At 44.4% G+C, this 17,111-nt stretch overlaps 1 protein-coding gene across 9 annotated transcripts in view; it reads left to right on the top strand.

Annotated features, from left to right (window-relative positions):
* Nucleotides 1–17,111, top strand: part of NDE1 (nudE neurodevelopment protein 1) — a 65,428-nt gene that overhangs the window by 28,939 nt on the left and 19,378 nt on the right. For 8 of the 9 annotated variants that reach the window (XR_010337351.1, XM_064362473.1, XM_064362472.1 and 5 more), the window contains 2 exons: nucleotides 2,286–2,434; nucleotides 14,241–14,377. Coding sequence is in view for 8 of the 9 variants with exons in the window: in XM_064362473.1 (XP_064218543.1) it covers nucleotides 2,286–2,434; nucleotides 14,241–14,377 (286 nt within the window). In the remaining variant the exon portion in view is untranslated. The remainder of the gene's footprint in view (nucleotides 1–2,285; nucleotides 2,435–14,240; nucleotides 14,378–17,111) is intronic. The other variant, XM_064362474.1, reaches the window with a different exon arrangement.

Genomic DNA, 17,111 nt, shown 5'->3' with positions numbered 1-17,111 from the left:
GCTGGGGTTTGGTCCTGGGTCAGTCACTTGCTACCCAGTTGACTCTGGGCTAGTTAAGTAGCTGAGCCTCAGTGTTCATATCTCTGAAGTAGGATTAAACAAGACAACAGAGGTAGTGTACTTAGCCCAGAGGCCGGCACAGAATAAGCATGTAATGGATGTTATTGCTGCAACTGGCAACAAGGAATCATTGAGAAGTCAGCTGGACTGTTTCTTTGGTAATTAACAAGGTCTCTTTCTCCTTTCTCCTCTTTTCCTTTCTGTCTCCCTCCCTCTCTTTCTCTTCTCTCCCTCTTCTCTCTTTCCCCCTCCCTTTCCCCCTCCCTCTCTTCTTATGTCTTTGTGTTCCTATTTTTTGTATTTTGTTTTTTATTTTTTTATTTTTGAGAAGGAGTCTTGTTCTTGTTACTCAGGCTGGAGTGCAATGGTGCAATTTCTGCTTGCTGCAACTTCCACCTCCTGGGTTCAAGCCAGTCTTCTGCCTCAACCTCCTGAGTAGCTGGGATTGTAGGCATGTGACACAATGCCTGGCTAATTTTTTTTTTTTTTGTATTTTTAGAGATGGCATTTCAGCATGTTGTCTAGGCTGGTCTCAAACTCCTGACCTCAGGTGATCTGCCCGCCTCAGCCTCCCAGAGTGCTGGGATTACAGGTGTGAGCTACTGTGCCGGGCCTGTCTTTCTGTTTTTAAATAACCCAGAGATTAGAATGTTCCTTCTCTCTTTCTCCGTGCTACAACAGGGAGACCTGGATCAACAATTCAGAATGGTTGACTGTTGTAAAACCAAGTACATGCTACCCTCCCATTGTTGGGGCACAAACAACAGAAGTCATTGTGATTCCTTTTTTTTTTTTTGTGGAGACAGCAGGGTCTCAATTTGTTTCCCAGGCTGGAGTGCAGTGATGCAATCACAGCTCGCAGCTCTGACCTCCCAGGCTCAAATGATCCTCCCACCTCAGCCTCACAAGTAGCTGGAACTACAGGCAAGAGCCACCATGCCCTGCTAATTTTTATTTTTTTGTAGAGAATAGGTTTTACTTTGAGGGCCAGACTGGTGACTCTCTTTGTAATACAGCGATAATGTGTGAAGGAGACCCACGTTGCTCTTGTGGATGAGGCTTGGAGAAGTCACGTGGCTTTCTTGGGCTGTGGACACCTTGGGCAGAATGATTTATCTGAAGATTGTTGGGGGCTGTAGGAACCAGGTTTGGGAGTGGGCAGGATTCAAGGTGCTCAGGGGGTGGGATGTGGGTGGCACTCAGGACATAATTAAAACTGTTGGTCAGGCCGGGTGAGGTGGCTCACACCTGTAATTTCAACACTTTGGGAGGCTGAGGTGGGCAGATCACCTGAAATGGGGAAAAGACCAACCTGACCAACATGGAGAAACCCCATCTCTACTGAAAACACAAAAGATTAGCCGAGCATGGTGGCACATGGCTGTAATCCCAGCTACTCGGGAGGCTGAAGCAGGAGAATCTCTTGAATCATGGAGGTGGAGGTTGCAGTGAGCTGAGATCTTGCTGTTGCACTCCAGCCTGGGCAACAAGAGGGAAACTCCATTTCAAGAAAAAAAAAAAACAAACAGTTGGTCAGTTGTGGCTGCTTTGAATGACACCTGCCTGTTCCCACCTCGTTAAGTGACTTGCCTGAGATTCAGCTTTTTGGAGAGAAGAAGGTTCTGTTGACTGAGCCTGCCTTGACTCTGATTGTGGTGGGAGGGTGGGACGGAAATCCTGGAGCTTCCCCAGGAAGTATGATGGGAGGAGGAGTTTCAGAAAGTGACAGGGTCAGGCTGGGCACAGTGGCTCACACCTGTAATCCCAGCACTTTGGGAGGCCAAGGCATGCGGATCAATTGAGGTCAGGAGTTTGAGACCACCCTGGCTGACACGGTGAAACCTCATCTCTACTAAAAATACAAACATTAGCCAGGCGTTGTGGTGGGTGCCTGTATTCCCAGCTACTCAGGAGGCTGAGGCAGGAGAATTGCTTGAACCCGGGAGGCAGAGGTTACAGTGAGCCAAGATCTCACCACTGCACTCCAGCCTGGGCAACAGAGTGAGACTTAGTCTGAAAAAAAAAAAAAGACACAGGGTCTTGCTTTGTTGCTCAGGCTGGAGTGCAGTGGTACATTCATAGCTCACTGCAGTCTGTAACTCCTGGGCTCAAGCAATCCTCCCACTGTAGCCTCCCGAGTAGCTCCAACTCCAGGCGCGCATTGATGTGCCAGTGCACCTAGTCTTCACTGAAGTCATTCACTCAGTGTCTGTGTCTTCCTTCAGGAGAAGTTTGAAGTGCAGCACTCTGAAGGCTACCGGCAGATCTCAGCTTTGGAAGATGACCTCGCACAGACCAAAGCCATTAAAGACCAGTTGCAGAAATACATCAGAGAGCTGGAGCAAGCAAATGACGACCTGGAAAGAGCCAAGCGGTATGGTGTGGGGCGGGGCAGGGGAAGGCAGGAGTGGGAAACTGGCCTTTCTGCTGTTTGCCTCCAGCACCTGGGTACTGGGCCCTGTGCTGAATATAGGGAACTGGGAACTCAGTGGGGAGCAGAACAAAGCTGGGGCCCTTCTGGCTCTTAGCCCCATGGGAAAAATGGACAATAGTCAAAGAAGTGCAATTTCATTACAGCAGCAAGGCTGGCAGCCCAGGGTCCTGTGGGAGTATGTAATAAGATATATTAATTTGGCTGTTGCCAGGGAGCATCAGGTGAGCCTTACCAGAGAAAATGCCATTTAGGCTAAGACCAGAGGAATGAGTAGCCATGATCCCAGGAGGAGTGTGAGATAAGAACATTCCAGACAGAACAGTGAGCCTGTACTAAGGCCGTAAGGTAGGGAGGAAGCTTGTTCAAAGAACAGTATGTATATGTAGGGGTGTGTGTGTATATATATATATTATTATTTTTTGAGATGGAGTCTTGCTGTGTTGTCAGGCTGGAGTGTAGTGATGTGATTTTGGCTAACTGCAGCCTCTGCCTCCTGGGTTCAAGTGATTCTCCTGCCTCAGCCGCCTGAGTAGCTGGCATTACAGGCACGTGCCACCACGCCTGCCTGATTTTTGTATCTTTAGTAGAGATCAGGTCTCCCTGTGTTGGCCAGGCTGGTCTGAAACTCCTGACCTCAGGTGATCTGCTCACCTGAGCCTCCCAAAGTGCCGGGATTACAGGCGTGAGCCAATGCACATAGCCCAGTGTTTCCTAAGCTGATGTTCTGTGGTTTAGCAGAAGGATCACAACTAACATTTACAGAAGAATTACTCTGAGCCAAGCCCTTTTTTTTGGAAAAAAACACGTTTTAAAAATTTATATATGAATTATGTACAGTGGAATGCACAGATTTTTTTTTTTCTTTTTTCTTTTATTTCATTTTTAGAGGCAGGGTCTTGCTCTGTTACCCAGGCTGGAATGCAGTGGTACCATCATAGCTCATTGCAGCCTCAAACTCCTGGGTGCAAGTGATCCTCCTGCCTCGGCTTCTCAAAGTGCTGGGATTACTGGCATCAGCCACTGTATCCAGCTTCCTCAAAGATTGTTTTCTGCCCCATTCTTTATCTCCCATCCATCTGGAACACGAGTTATACATATATATATACACAGTTATACCTTTTTATGTTGTCAGATAGGTTTCTAAGTCTCTGGTTTTTTTTCCTAATTTTTTTGTTTGTTTCTCAAATCGAATCATTTCCGTTTATACAGTTTCAAGTTGATAGGCGCCTTCTTCTCTTTTCTCCAATCTGCTATTAAAGCGGATGAAATAATGTTGAATTTTCAATATATTTGTATTTTTATTTTTAGATGTAGGATTTGTATTTGGTTGTTCTTTTATAATTTCTGTTTTGTTTTTATTTTCCTTTTCTGAGACAGAGTCTTGCTTTGTTGCCAGGCTGGAGCGCAGTGGCGCGATCTAAGCTCACTGCAATCTCCGACTCCCTGGTTCAAGCAATTCTGCTTCGGTCTCCTGAGTAGCTGAGATTACAGGCACGTGCCACCATGCCCAGCTAATTTTTGCATTTTTAGTAGAGATGGGGTTTTACCATGTTGGCCAGGATGATCTTTATCTCCTGACCTTGTGATCTACGCACCTCTGCCTCCCAAAGTACAGGATTATAGGTGTGAGCCACCGTGCCCAGCCTATAATTTCTGTTCTTCTGTTGAGATTTCTTTCTTGTCATCCTTGAGCATAGTTATAAGAGCTGCTTTAAGGTCGTTTTATGCAGTTTTCAACATCTGGGTTACTGTAGGGTTGATTTTCAGTGATTGTCTTTTCTCTTGAGTTTGGGTCACATTTTCTTTACACTCCAAAAGTTCAGGAACTTTGGGGTTGTATTCTAGAAATTGTGAATGCTGTTTCCCAGAGACTATGAGTTTTGTTTTGTTTTGTTTTTTTGAGAGGGAGTCTTGATCTGTCACTCAGACTGGAGTGCAGTGATGTGATCTCGGCTCACTGCAACTTCTACCTCCCAGGTTCAAGCAATTCTCCTGCCTCAACCTCCAGAATAGCTGGGATTACAGGTGTGTGCTACCACAGCTGGTTAATTTTTGTATTTTTAGTGGAGATGGGATTTCACCATGTTGACCAGTCTGGTCTCGAACTCCTGACCTGAGGTGATCTGCCTGCCTTGGTCTCCTTTGGGATTACAGGTGTGAGCCACCACACCTAGCCAGAGATGATATATTCTTTTATGTTCTTGATGTAGGTGGTTTATTTGGTTAAGCTTATACCCCAAGTTCTGTCTCGCTTTTGATGGACAGTAGCTGAACTCTCTGCTTCTTTTAGCCGTAACCGGGCTGCTTGTGTCTGCGCTGTGGACGTGTGGTTCAGGGGAAACCAGAGATGGGAGAAGATACTATATTAAGAAAGTGGCGGTCCTTCGGTGCTGGATTTCTGTCACTGGAGCTGTCTGCAGAATCTTGTAAAGATGCAGACTTCACCCAGTGTTACTCTGTTCTTCTAAGTGTTGTTTTCCAGTTTCTACCAGTACCCTCAGATCACTGCTTTAAACATTTTACTCAGAATTTGTGTGAGGATTGCTCTGATACCGGTTCCCTCGTCATTACCAGAAGTGAAAACTCCTTCCTTGTCAATCTGTAGGAGTTCTTTGTATGTATATGTTTTTTGAGATGGAGTCTTCCTCTGTTGCCCAGGCTGGAGTGCAGTGGCACAATCAGAGCTCACTGCAGCCGCTGCCTCCCTGTTTCAATTGATTCTCCTGCCTTAGCTTCCCAAGTAGCTCGGATTACAGGGGCCAACACCATGCCTGGCTGATTTTTGTATTTTTAGTAGAGATGGAGTTTTGTCATGTTGGACAGGCTGGTTTCGAACTCCTGACCTCAAGTGATCCCCCGCCTTAGCTTCCCAAAGTGCTAGGATTACAGGCATGAGCCACTACGCACAGCCCTTTGTGTATTTTTGCTACTAATCTTTTCTCCTGCATTGAAAATAATTTTTTTCAGAGTAATCTTTTGTCTGTTGATTTTGTTTGTAGTATCATTTTCCATACAAATATTTCCTTTTTTCTCTGTTGAAAAAAAATTTTTTATACATACGTTTTTCATTTTTAGGTCATCAATTATGTCTTTTTTTCCAATACTTTCTAGGTTTGCAGACTTCACTAGGGAAGTCTCCTTGGTTCTTGATTGTGTATGTGTTTTCTTATTTTTTTGTAATATTTTTAAGTTGTTTATTTTTTTTACACTTATTCCTTAATCTGCCATTTATTTTTGTATCTAGTGTAAAATATGGGTTCAATTTTATTTTCTTTAATAGAAAGAAAACTGGATAGCCAGTTGTGCCAGCACTATTAAACATTACTTTTTTTTTTTTTTTTTGAGTTGGAGTTTCACTCCTTTTGCCCAAACTAGAGTGCAATGGCACCATCTTGGCTCACTGCAACCTCCGCCTCATGAGTTTAAGCAATTCTCCTGCCTCAGCCTCCTGAGTAGCTGGGATTACAGGCATGCACCACCACGCCCAGCTAATTTTTGTATTTTTTAGTAGAGACGGGGTTTCACCGTGTTGGTCAGGCTGGTCTTGAACTCCCGACCTCAGGTGATCCGCCTGCCTTGGCCTCCCAAAGTGCTGGGATTACAGGTATGAGGGATGATGCCCAGGCATAGAGTCTTTTTGCACTCTCTTCGTACCACTCATGTTAAACTCTCATATATTCTGGGATCTAATTCTGGATTCTCTATTTTCTTCCACTGTACAATTTGTGAATGACTATAGCAATACTGTAATGACTTGATTACTCTGGCTTTACATACAGTCTCATAAGATAACATAGATTTCATATGTAAAGTCACATTTTGATTTCCAGCAAGCCACTGGCATACCGTCATTTCCACCCCTATATTATTGATTAAAGCAAGTCACATGGCCAAGCTAAGTCAAAGGGCGAGAAGTTACTTTCTACCCACAATGAAGCCATGGCAAGGGTGTGGACGCAGGGAGGGGTCAAGAATCAGGGCCAATTACACAGTCTACACAAAGAGGTAGTACATTCACACGGTTCGGAAATAATATACAAAGGGGGAGGCGTTTCTTTCATAACTCAAGCAAATAAAAAGATATTCTTATTATCCCCCCACTCCTTTTTCCCCAGATAGAAGAGCATTCTATACACACTGTTGTGCATCTTGCTTTTTCACATAACAATAGAGTGTGAATATTCTTCCTTATTAGGACAGAACATTCTTTGTTCTTTTTTTTTTTTTTCCCAAATACATAGTATTCTATTGTATGCTTGGTATTGAATAATACCATAATTATCTAGTCCCCTGTGGATGGATATCTGTTATATTTCCGTTCTTTTGCAGTGATAAGCATTGCAGTAATGAACAGCCTTGCATGGTTGGGTATCTGTAGGCTGAATTCTCAGAAGTGAAATTGCTAGGTCAGAGGATATATGCATATGTCATTTTGATAGATATCGCTCAGTTATTTATATGGTTGTGCCAGTTTACATTCCCAATAGCTATATATGTGAGTCCCTGTTTTCCAAATAGCTTCACTGGTAGAGTGGTTTTCAAACTTTGGGCTTAACTTTCATTGAAAAGGTGAGAAGTAAGTGCATTTCTGAGTTGGGTTGTCAGATGCTTAAGAGCTATTTGATTTCCTTCTTTGTAAACTCTGTTGATCTTGGCCTATTATTTGTTTGTTTGTTTTGTTTTTGAGATGGAGTCTTGCTCTGTTGCCTAGTCTAGAGTGCAGTGGCTCCATCTTAGCTCACTGCAACCTCCACCTCCTGGGTTCAAGGAATTGTCCCATCTCGGCCTCCCGAGTAGCTGGGGTTATAGGTGTGTGACACCATGCCCAGCTAATTTTTGTATATCTCCTGACCGCAGATGATCTGCCTTCCTCAGCCTCCCAAAGTGCTGGAATTACAAGCATGAGCCACCTTGCCCAGCTGATCTTGGCCTGTTTTCATTGTTGTTTTTTTGAGATGGAGTTTCTCTCTTGTTGCCCAGGCTGGAGTGCAATGGCACAATCTCGGCTTACTGTAACTTCTACCTCCTGGGTTCAAGTGATTCTCCTGCCTCAGCTTCCTGAGTAGCTGAGATTACAGGCGTGTGCCGCCACGCCCAGCTATTTTGTATTTTCAGTAGAGATGGGATGTCTCCATGTTGGTCAGGCTGATCTCAAACTCCTGACCAGGTGCTTCACCTGCCTCGGCCTCCGCAAGTGCTAGGATTACAGGCGTGAGCCACCCCGCCTGGCCCTTGGCCTATTTTTACATTGATTTGTTCATTTTTCCGTTATTTCTAGGAGATTTTTATATATTTGTCTGTGGCATGAATTGACGGTATTTGGAGTTTGTCATTTGTTTTTGAGCTTTGTCTGTTGTATATTTCATTGTACAGAAGTTACTTCATTTGTCTTGGGTCAGTCTTGCCCTGTAGCCCATGCTGGAGTGCAGGGGTATGATCTTAGCTCACTGCAACCTCTGCCTCCCAGGTTCAAGCAATTATGCTGCCTCAGCCTCCCGAGTAGCTGGGATTATAGGTGCCCACCACCATGGCTGGCTAATTTTTATATTTTTAGCAGAGATGGGATTTTACCATGATGGTCGGCTGGTATTGATTTCTTTGTAGTCAGATTTCTTAGGCATAGTTAGAAGGGCCTTCTGCACCTCAAGGTTTATAAAGCAGTTAGCCTGAGTTTTCTTCTAGTATTTTTATGTTTTCTTTTTCTTCCTTTTTTCTTTATTTTTGTACTAAACATACATTGTTTTTGTTAATGTAATTTGACCAAATGCTGAATAGTTTGGTGTTAAAAATCAGGTAGGTTAAAAGCCCAGTTCACCATTATAGAATAAATAAAGTTCTAGAGCACCAAAGTTTTATATATTTATGTTTTGAGACAAGGTCTCTCTCGTTGTTGCCCCTGCTAGAGTGCAGTGGCACAATCCTCGGCCTCCCCAGTGGCTGGGGCTACAGGCACTCACCACCATGCCTGGCTAATTTTGGTATTCTTTGTAGAGATGGGGTTTCTCCATGTTGTGCAGGCTGCAAAGTTTTATTTTAAAAAAGATGTTGAAAATGTTACAATTCAGTGTAAGTTTAATAGTTATATTTGCAACGTTTGGCAGTCTTCTGCAAGAACAATAGTTTCTTGGCACCACCAGCTGTTTTGATTGTTCTCGTGGTCCTTATACTGTACATCCTTAAAACTAAATGACTCACTTTTAACTGAGGAGAGGCCTTTGTACAATAATAACCTTGAAAAGTGCAGGACCTAATTGTAAGTAACTAAAAATTAAATACATTCCCTAAAGGTTATTTTGTTTCATATATGAGTACTAAGATGCCAAAAAGTTTTACAAAAATTCAAGTAGATTTAATCTACTTTTACTATTCCATAGATTTAAAAAAAAAATTTTTATTTATTTATTTTTGAGACAGAGTCTTGCTCTGTCACCCAGGGTGGAGTGCAGTGGCATGATCTCGGCTCACTGCAGCCTCTGCCTCGGTTCAGGCAATTTTACTGCCTCAGCCTCCCAAGTAGCTGGGACTACATGTGTGCACCATTATGCCTGGCTAATGTTTGTATTTTTAGTAGAGATGGGGTCTCACCATGTTGGCCAGGCTGGTCTTGAACTCCTGACCTCAAGTGATTCACCTGCCTGGGCCTCTCTAAGTGCTGAGATTACAGCCATGAGCCACCACACCCAATCCAACTTTTAAATTTTTTTAAAGAGATGAGGCCACATTATGTTGCCCAGGCTAGTCTTAAACTCCTGGACTCAAACAGTCTTCCCATCTCGGCTTGCCAAGGTGTTGGGATTACAAGCATGAGCTACCATGCCCTGATTACATCATTCCATGGATTTTTTTACATTAATTTTTTTTTTATAGAGACAGGGTTTCTTCATGTTGGTCAGGCTGGTCTCGAACTCACGACCTCAGATGATCTGCCTGCCTCGGCCTCCCAAAGTGCTGGGATTACAGGTGTGAGCCACCACACCCAGCCTCAATGTACTTTTAAAGCATTTTTTGTCTCAAAAAGTATATGTTCTTAGTTATCTAACCAGTATATCTCTTAATATTCATATTTACTGAAAATCTGTTTCCCTATTTAAGTATTTTCAAGTTCTCAATAACTGTACATGAAATTAATAGCTTTCATAGTCACAAATTATTGCAACATTTTACTGTTAAATATGCTTTTATAAATTAGTTGACAGAATTTCAACATATAAAAAGTACATAAAGCAGTTTTTGCTCCAGTTATGACTAGAATGCTGACCTTTATTTGAAAGTAAATATTCAAGCCAGGTGAGGTAGCTCATTCCTGTAATCTGTCATTTTAGTACTTTGGGAGACTGAGGCAGGAGGATTGCTTGAACCCAGGAGTTTGAGGCCATCCTGGGCAACATAGTGAGACTCTTGTCTCTAGAAAATTGAAAACTAGCCAGGTATGGTAGGTTGTTTCTGTGGTCCCAGCTACTCTGGAGGCTGAAGTAAGAAGGTGAAAGGATCGCTTAAGCCCAGGGCATCAAGGATGCAGGGAAATTCAGAAGTGTTAATGAAGGGCTGGCTCATACCTGTAATCCCAGTACTTTGGAAGGCTGAGGTGGGTGGATCACCTGAGGTCAGGCGTTCGAGACCAGCCTGGCCAACACGGTAAATGCTGTTTCTACTAAAAATAACAAAAATATTAGCCGGGTGTGATGGCGCATGCCTGTAATCCCAGCTACTTGGGAGGCTGAGGCAGAAGAATCGCTTGAATCCTGGAGGTAGAGGTTGCAGTGAGCCAAGATCGTGTCATTGCACTCCAGCCTGGGCAACAAGAGTGAAACAACATCTCAAAAAAAAAAAAAAAAAAAAAAAGAAGTACCACTGAAGTTGGTCTCCGATTCCCTAGCATGCCAGAAGCGAAATAGATTTTGAGCAAATACTGAGTTTGTTTAAACTTCTAATTCAGTTGGAATTTGTATTAGGGTACAGTATGAGGTACAAATCTAATATTAATTTTTTCCAGGTAGGTGCCCAGTGGCCCCTAAACTAGAACTGCACCTGCCATCTTTTTACCAATGATCTGTGATGCTACCTTTATTATGAATTAAATTCTTGTCTATTTCTGGACCTTTGGTTCCTCTGTCTGTTTATAACCAGTAGCATATAATTGCTCATTGTTGAGGCTTTATAGTAGTGTATGCTGAGTCTGGTAGAGCTAGTTCTGTGATCTCTTCTTTTTGAGAGTTCTCCTGGTCATTCTTGTTTCCTTGTCACAGGATCTTTCAAATCAGTCCAATTTATTCCCCTAATAAAAACCGATTAAGGTGGTATGAAATTTATCAGTTTAACTTATGGAGAATTAATTTCTATGTGATTTTGGGTCTTCCTCTTTACATACACAGGATGTCTGCATTTCTGCAAGCATTTTGTACCCTACATATTTGTTATTATGTGAATTCCTGAATATTTTATCTTTTTTTGTTGTTTGACATGTCAGCCTTAGGGTCACTTTAACTGTTTCTGGTATTGTACTCCAAAGTATTATCCCTTTGTTGTTGGTGGTAGTGTGGGGTTTTTTTTGTTTTCTTTCATTTGTTTTTTGAGACAGGGTCTGGCACTACTATCAACATGTAAAGTACACAAAGCAATTTTTGCTCCAGTTACAAGTAGAATGCTGACCTTTATTTGAAAGTAAATATTCAGGCCAAGTGGGGAGTGCAGTGGCATAATCACGGCTTACCTTGAATTCCTGGGCTCAAGCAATCCTGCTACCTCAGCCTCTGAGTAGCCAGAACTATAAGCACAAGTCATCATGCCCGGCTAGTTCTTTTACTTTTTGTAGAGACAGGGTCTAAACTATATTACCTAGACTGGTCTTGAACCCCCAGCCTCAAATGGTCCTCCTACCTTATCCTCCCAAAGTGCTGGGATTGTAGGCATGAACCACCGTGCCTGGCCCCTTTGTTTTTAATCAGGTACCGTGGTGACTTTATCCTGTCCACTACTTCTAAAGACCCTGTGAGGATGGGTAGTAATATAACTCCATCTAAACACTGATATATTGAAAAATGAATTGATGCATCCATTAATTAATTAGTGCAGTTATTAATTTTGCCATTGAAAGAACTGAGGATGAAGGAAATCAAGTTGCCCAGCGACACCCAGTGAATTCTAGGTGGAGGAAGAGCTGGGTGTGAACTCCTGGGTTCCTCTCCAAACACGTGCTTCTAACCACTATGGGCTATAGTTAGCAGGATGTGAAAGGTCTGGGGACAGGCACAGGGTCAGTAATAAAAATGCTGGCACTTACAGATGTGTGCTTATGTGTAAAAACATCTGTTGTGTGCCTTCTGTATGAGTTCCTTTTGTTTTTTTGAGACAGTCTCTCTCTGTTGTCCAAGCTGGAGTATAGGCATGATCTCAGCTCACTGCAACCTCTGCTTCCGGGTTCAAGTGATTCTCCTGCCTCACCCTCCCAGCTAGATGGGACTATACACATGCACCATCACGCCCGCCTCATTTTTGTATTTTTAGTAGAGATGAGATTTTAGTATGTTGGCCAGGCTGATCTTGAACTCCTGACCGCAAGTGATCTGCCTGCCTTGGCCTCCCATAGTGCTGGAATTATAGGTGTTAGCCACTGCGCCCGGCCTGTATGATTTCTTTTTGCCACTCCTGCCCACCACAACCCGGCATGAAGGTACTATTACTACCTTTGCTTTGCATGAGAGAAAACTGAGGTGCAGAGAAGATGGTTTCTCGAGAGTTAAAATAGATTGCTTTGTTACAGCACTTCACAGTGCCTTTACCATAGTGTCTATGCTGTTCACAAGAAGGGGTCATGAGCAGGGCAGCTGGGCTGGTACTGGACATTTTGAACTTCCACTGAGAGGTTAAAAATGATCTCTTTGGCCACGTGCGGTGGCTCATTCCTATTCCTAGCACTTTGGGAAGCTGAGGTGGGTGGATCATCTGAGGTCGGGAGTTGAAGACCAGCCTGACCAACATGGAGAAACCTCATCTCTACTAAAAATACAAAATTAGCCAGGTGTGGTGGCGCATGCCTGTAATCCCAGCTGCTCGGGAGGCCAAGGCTGGAGAACCACTTGAACCCAGGAGGCAGAGGCTGCAGTGAGCCGAGATCACGCCATTGTACTCCAGCCTGGGCAACAAGAGGGAAACTCCGTCTCAAAAAGTGTATGTGTGTGTGTGTGTGTGTGTGTGTGTGTGTGTGTGTCTTCTTAAATGCATGTTATGCCGGCACAGTGGCTCATGCCTGGGATCCCAGTAACTCAGGAGGCCAAGGCGGGAGGATCTCTTGAGCCCAAGAGTTTGAGGTTGCAGTGAACTGTGATTGTGTCACTGCACTTCAGCCTGACAGGCAGAGCAAAACCCTGTTTCTTAAAGAAAAAAAAAAACACCACAATCATGTTATTGTGTTTTTTATTAGGTTCTTTTTTTTCTTTTGAGACGGAGTCCATTTTGTCGCCCAGACTATAGTGCAGTGGCAGGATTCTTTCCAGCTCAATAGAACCTCCACCCCCTGGGTTCAAGCAGTTCTTCCACCTCAGCCTTCCAAGTAGCTGGGATTACACTACAACTGGCTAATTTTTGTTTTTTTGTTTTGTTTTGTTTTGTTTTTTTGAGACGGAGTTTCACACTTGTTACCCAGGCTGGAGTGCAATGGCACGATCTCGACTCATGGCAACCTCCGCCTCCCAGGTTCAGGCAATTCTCCTGCCTCAGCCTCCTGAGTAGCTGGGATTACAGGCACGCGTCACTGTGCCCAGCTAATTTTTTGTATTTTTAGTAGAGACGGGGTTTCGCCATGTTGACCAGGATGGTCTCGATCTCTTGACCTCGTGATCCACCCACCTCGGCCTCCCGAAGTGCTGGGATTACAGGCTTGAGCCACCACGCCCGGCCTACAACTGGCTAATTTTTATATTTTTAGTAGAGACAGAGTTTTGCCATGTTGGTCACGCTGGCCAGGTGGGTCTCAAACTCCTGACCTCTGGTAATCCACCTGCCACGGCCTCTCAAAGTACTGGGATTGCAGGCATGAACCACCACACCTGGTCATTATTAGTTTTTCTTTTTTTTGGTTTCTTAGTTTTTGAGACGGAGTCTTAATCTGTCGCCAGGCGGGAGTTCAGTGGCACGATCTTGGCTCACTGCAACTTCCACCTCCCAGGTTCAAGTGATTCTCCTGTCTCAGCTTCGAGAGTAGCTGGGATTACAGGTGCGCACCATCACCCTCAGCTAATTTTTGTATTTTTAGTAGACACAGGGTTTCACCGTGTTGGCCAGGCTGGTCTCAAACTCCTGCCCTCAGATGATCCACCCACCTTGGCCTCCCATAGTGCTGGGATTACAGGCATGAGCCACTGCACCCCACCTATTAGGTTATTTTTAATACCAGTTGGCATTGTGAGCCTGCAAGACAAGATAAAGCATACTGCTCTTCTCAAACCTCCAGATGGCACATGCAGTCCTGATAGGGCTTTGGCATATTGTTGAGTGCTGTGTGGAGCAGCGTCTTATTTAATCCTCACAACAGCCTGTGCGCCCCATGTACTACGATGAGTCCCATTCTGCAGGTGAAGAGCCCATGCCCCAGGAGGTTAAGCGACTCGCCCTGCTCTGTGGCATCTAGGAAGTTTGGTGCTGGGACTTGTGCCCAGGTATATCTGACCTTTCACACTTCCTGGATCTGCGGCACTGGGTGGATGCCGCAGTTTGTCCTCTTGGATAATTCTGCTTTTCTCTTCTGCAGAGCCACAATCATGTCTCTTGAAGACTTTGAGCAGCGCTTAAATCAGGCCATCGAAAGAAACGCCTTCCTGGAAAGTGAACTTGATGAGAAAGAGAATCTCCTGGAGTCCGTTCAGAGACTGAAGGATGAAGCCAGAGGTCAGGAGGCCTTGGTGTCTTTCCCAGCATGGTCCCGTCTCCCTACCTGAGCAGCATCTTGTCCCACGGCCTCTCCCAACATTACCTTTACAGTGACCCTGCATCCTCCTCTGCACCCAGGCTGTCTAGTCAGAGGGTGGGAGACTGCACCAGGCCGACTCTTGCCTTGGGCCCTGGCTGGAACTGAAAACAGTCACACATCCAACCCTGTAAGGACCCCTTATGGGTATTTAGAGAAATAGCTTTGGGATTCACAGATTAAGCCCTTGTATTGGGGTTCTGCCTCTGGGCAACAGAATTCATTTCCGGAAAGATGCTTCCTGGTCTGTAATTCACACACACAGCAAACCAGCCTGATGCTCAATAGGAACATAAGTTTTGTAGGGAGAGCCTGGCACAGTGACTCACACCTATAATCCCAGCACTTTGGGAGGCCAAGGATCTCTTGAGCCCAGGAGTTCGAGACCAGCCTGGGAGACATAGTGGGACTCCATCTCTAGAAAAAAAAGAAAAATGAGCTGGGTGTGGGGGCATGTGCCTGTAGTCCCAGCTGCTCAGGAGGCCAAGATGGGGTGATCCCTCGAGCCCAGGAAGTGGAGTCTACAGTGAGCTATGATCGCACCACTGCACTCCAGCCTGGGTGACAGAATGACACTCTGTCTCTTAAAAAAATGAAAAAAAGCTTTTGTGGGGAGAAATTTCTAGTGGAATTGCCAGCTAGTCTATTGTTTTTTTTGAGTTGATGGCAACTGATACATTTGGCTTAGAACTTTGAAATTTCGTCAGCATTTGCTCTAGTGGTTGGCACTTACAGAGGTAGAACATTCAAACTAATGAGACATTTGGCCGGGCACAGTGGTTCACACCTGTAATCCCAGTGGGAGGCCGAGGCAGGCGGATCACCTGAGCTCAGGAGTTCGAGACCAGCCTGGACAACATAGAGAAACCCCATCTCTACTAAAAATAGAAAACATTAGCCAGGCATGGTGGTTCATGCCTGTAATCCCAGCTGCTCAGGAGGCTGAGGCATGAGAATCACTTGAACCCGGGGGGTGGAGATTGCAGTGAGCCAAAATCACACCACTATACTCCAGCTTAGGTGACAGAGTAACTCTGTTTCCAAAAAAAAGGACAGGACATTATTAGTGGACTGTCCAAGTTTGTTTTTAAAGTTCCAATTAATTTTTTTTTGAGATGGAATCTTGCCCTGTTGCTCAGACTGGAGTGCAGTGGTGCTATCTCAGCTCATTGCAACCTCTGCTTCCCAGGTTCAAGTGATTCTCCTGCCTCAGCCTCCCAAGTAGCTGGGGCTGTAGGTGTGCACCCCCATGCCTGGCTGAGTTTTGTATTTTTAGTATAGAGACGGGGTTTCACCATGTTGGCCAGGCTGGTCTTGAACTCCTGACCTCAGGTGATCTGCCCACCTCGGCCTCCCAAAGTGCTGGGATTACAGGTGTGAGTCACCATTCCTGGCCCAATTGTTTATAACATTAATTTGCTTTCTAATGTGGAACCATTAGGTGGGGGATTAAAAATAAAAATTCCTAAGTTTAAAACAGCAGTTGTTCCTAGATGCCCATCAATAATGAAGTGGTTAAGTGAGTGCATAGATTTATTTTGTGAAATGTTCGTTAAAATGAACAAGGTATAGATAGAAATGTTGTGGTAGAAAGATTGCCAAGGCTAGGCACAGTGGCTTATGTGTGTAATCTCAGCGCTTTGAGAGAGTGAGGCAAGAGGATTGCTTGAGCCTAGGAGTTCAAGATTAGCCTGGACAACATAGCAAGACCCCATCTCTACAAAAATAAAAAGTAAAAAAATTAGTAGGCCTGGTGGCGTATGCTTGTAGTTGCAGCTACTCAGTAGGCTAAAGTGGGAGGATGACTTGAGCCCAGGAGTTGGTGATTACATTCAACTGTGATTGTGCCAAAGCACCCTAGCCTGGGTGATTAAGTCAGCCCCTGTCTCTAAAACAAACAAAAAAGATTGCCAAGATATACCACTGATGTGGGGAGAGCAAGTCATACACGGGATGTATGGTATGTTTCCATTAATGCTTAATAAAAATCCTTCCTATTTTATGCTCAGTAGATATACACATATCTATAAAGTTTATGTTTGAAAATGCAGAGAACAGCTGGGCACAGTGGGTCACACCTGTAATCTCAGCACTTTGAGAGGCCGAGGTGGGTGGATCACCTGAGGTCAGGAGTTCGAGACCAGCCTAACCGACATAGTGAAATATGGTCTCTATTAAAAAAAAAAAAAATTAGCTGGGCATGGTGGTGTGTGCTGTAATTTCAGCTACTTGGGAGACTGAGGCAGGAGAATCACTTGAATCCAGGAGTTGGAGGTTGCTGTTAGCTGAGACTGTGTCATTGCATTCCAGCTTGGGCAACAGAGTGAAACTCCATCTCAAAAGGAGGAGCGTTTGGCAATAGTCTGGAAAGCATACTTTACTTATTTTTGAAACAAGAGTGTCACTCTGTCACTTAGGCTGGAGTGCAGTGGTGTGATTTCAGCTCACTGCAACCTTGGTCCCCCAGGTTCAAGCATTTCTTCTGCCTCAGCCTCCCAAGCAGCTGGGACTACAGGTGTACGCTGCAATGCACAGCTTATTTTTTGTATTATTAATAGAGACAGGGTTTTATCATGTTGGCCTTGAACTCCTGACCTCAAGTGATCCTCCCAGCTGGGTCTCCCAGGGTGCTGGGATTATAGGTGTGAACCACTG

The sequence above is a fragment of the Aotus nancymaae genome, unplaced genomic scaffold (assembly GCF_030222135.1).
Source record: "Aotus nancymaae isolate 86718 unplaced genomic scaffold, 86718_ANA_hifiasm-v0.15.2.pri h1tg000049l, whole genome shotgun sequence".
In the NCBI taxonomy this organism is placed as follows: domain Eukaryota; kingdom Metazoa; phylum Chordata; class Mammalia; order Primates; family Aotidae; genus Aotus; species Aotus nancymaae.
Note: the sequence above shows the minus strand (reverse complement) of the source record. Positions and strands in the feature narration are given on the sequence as shown.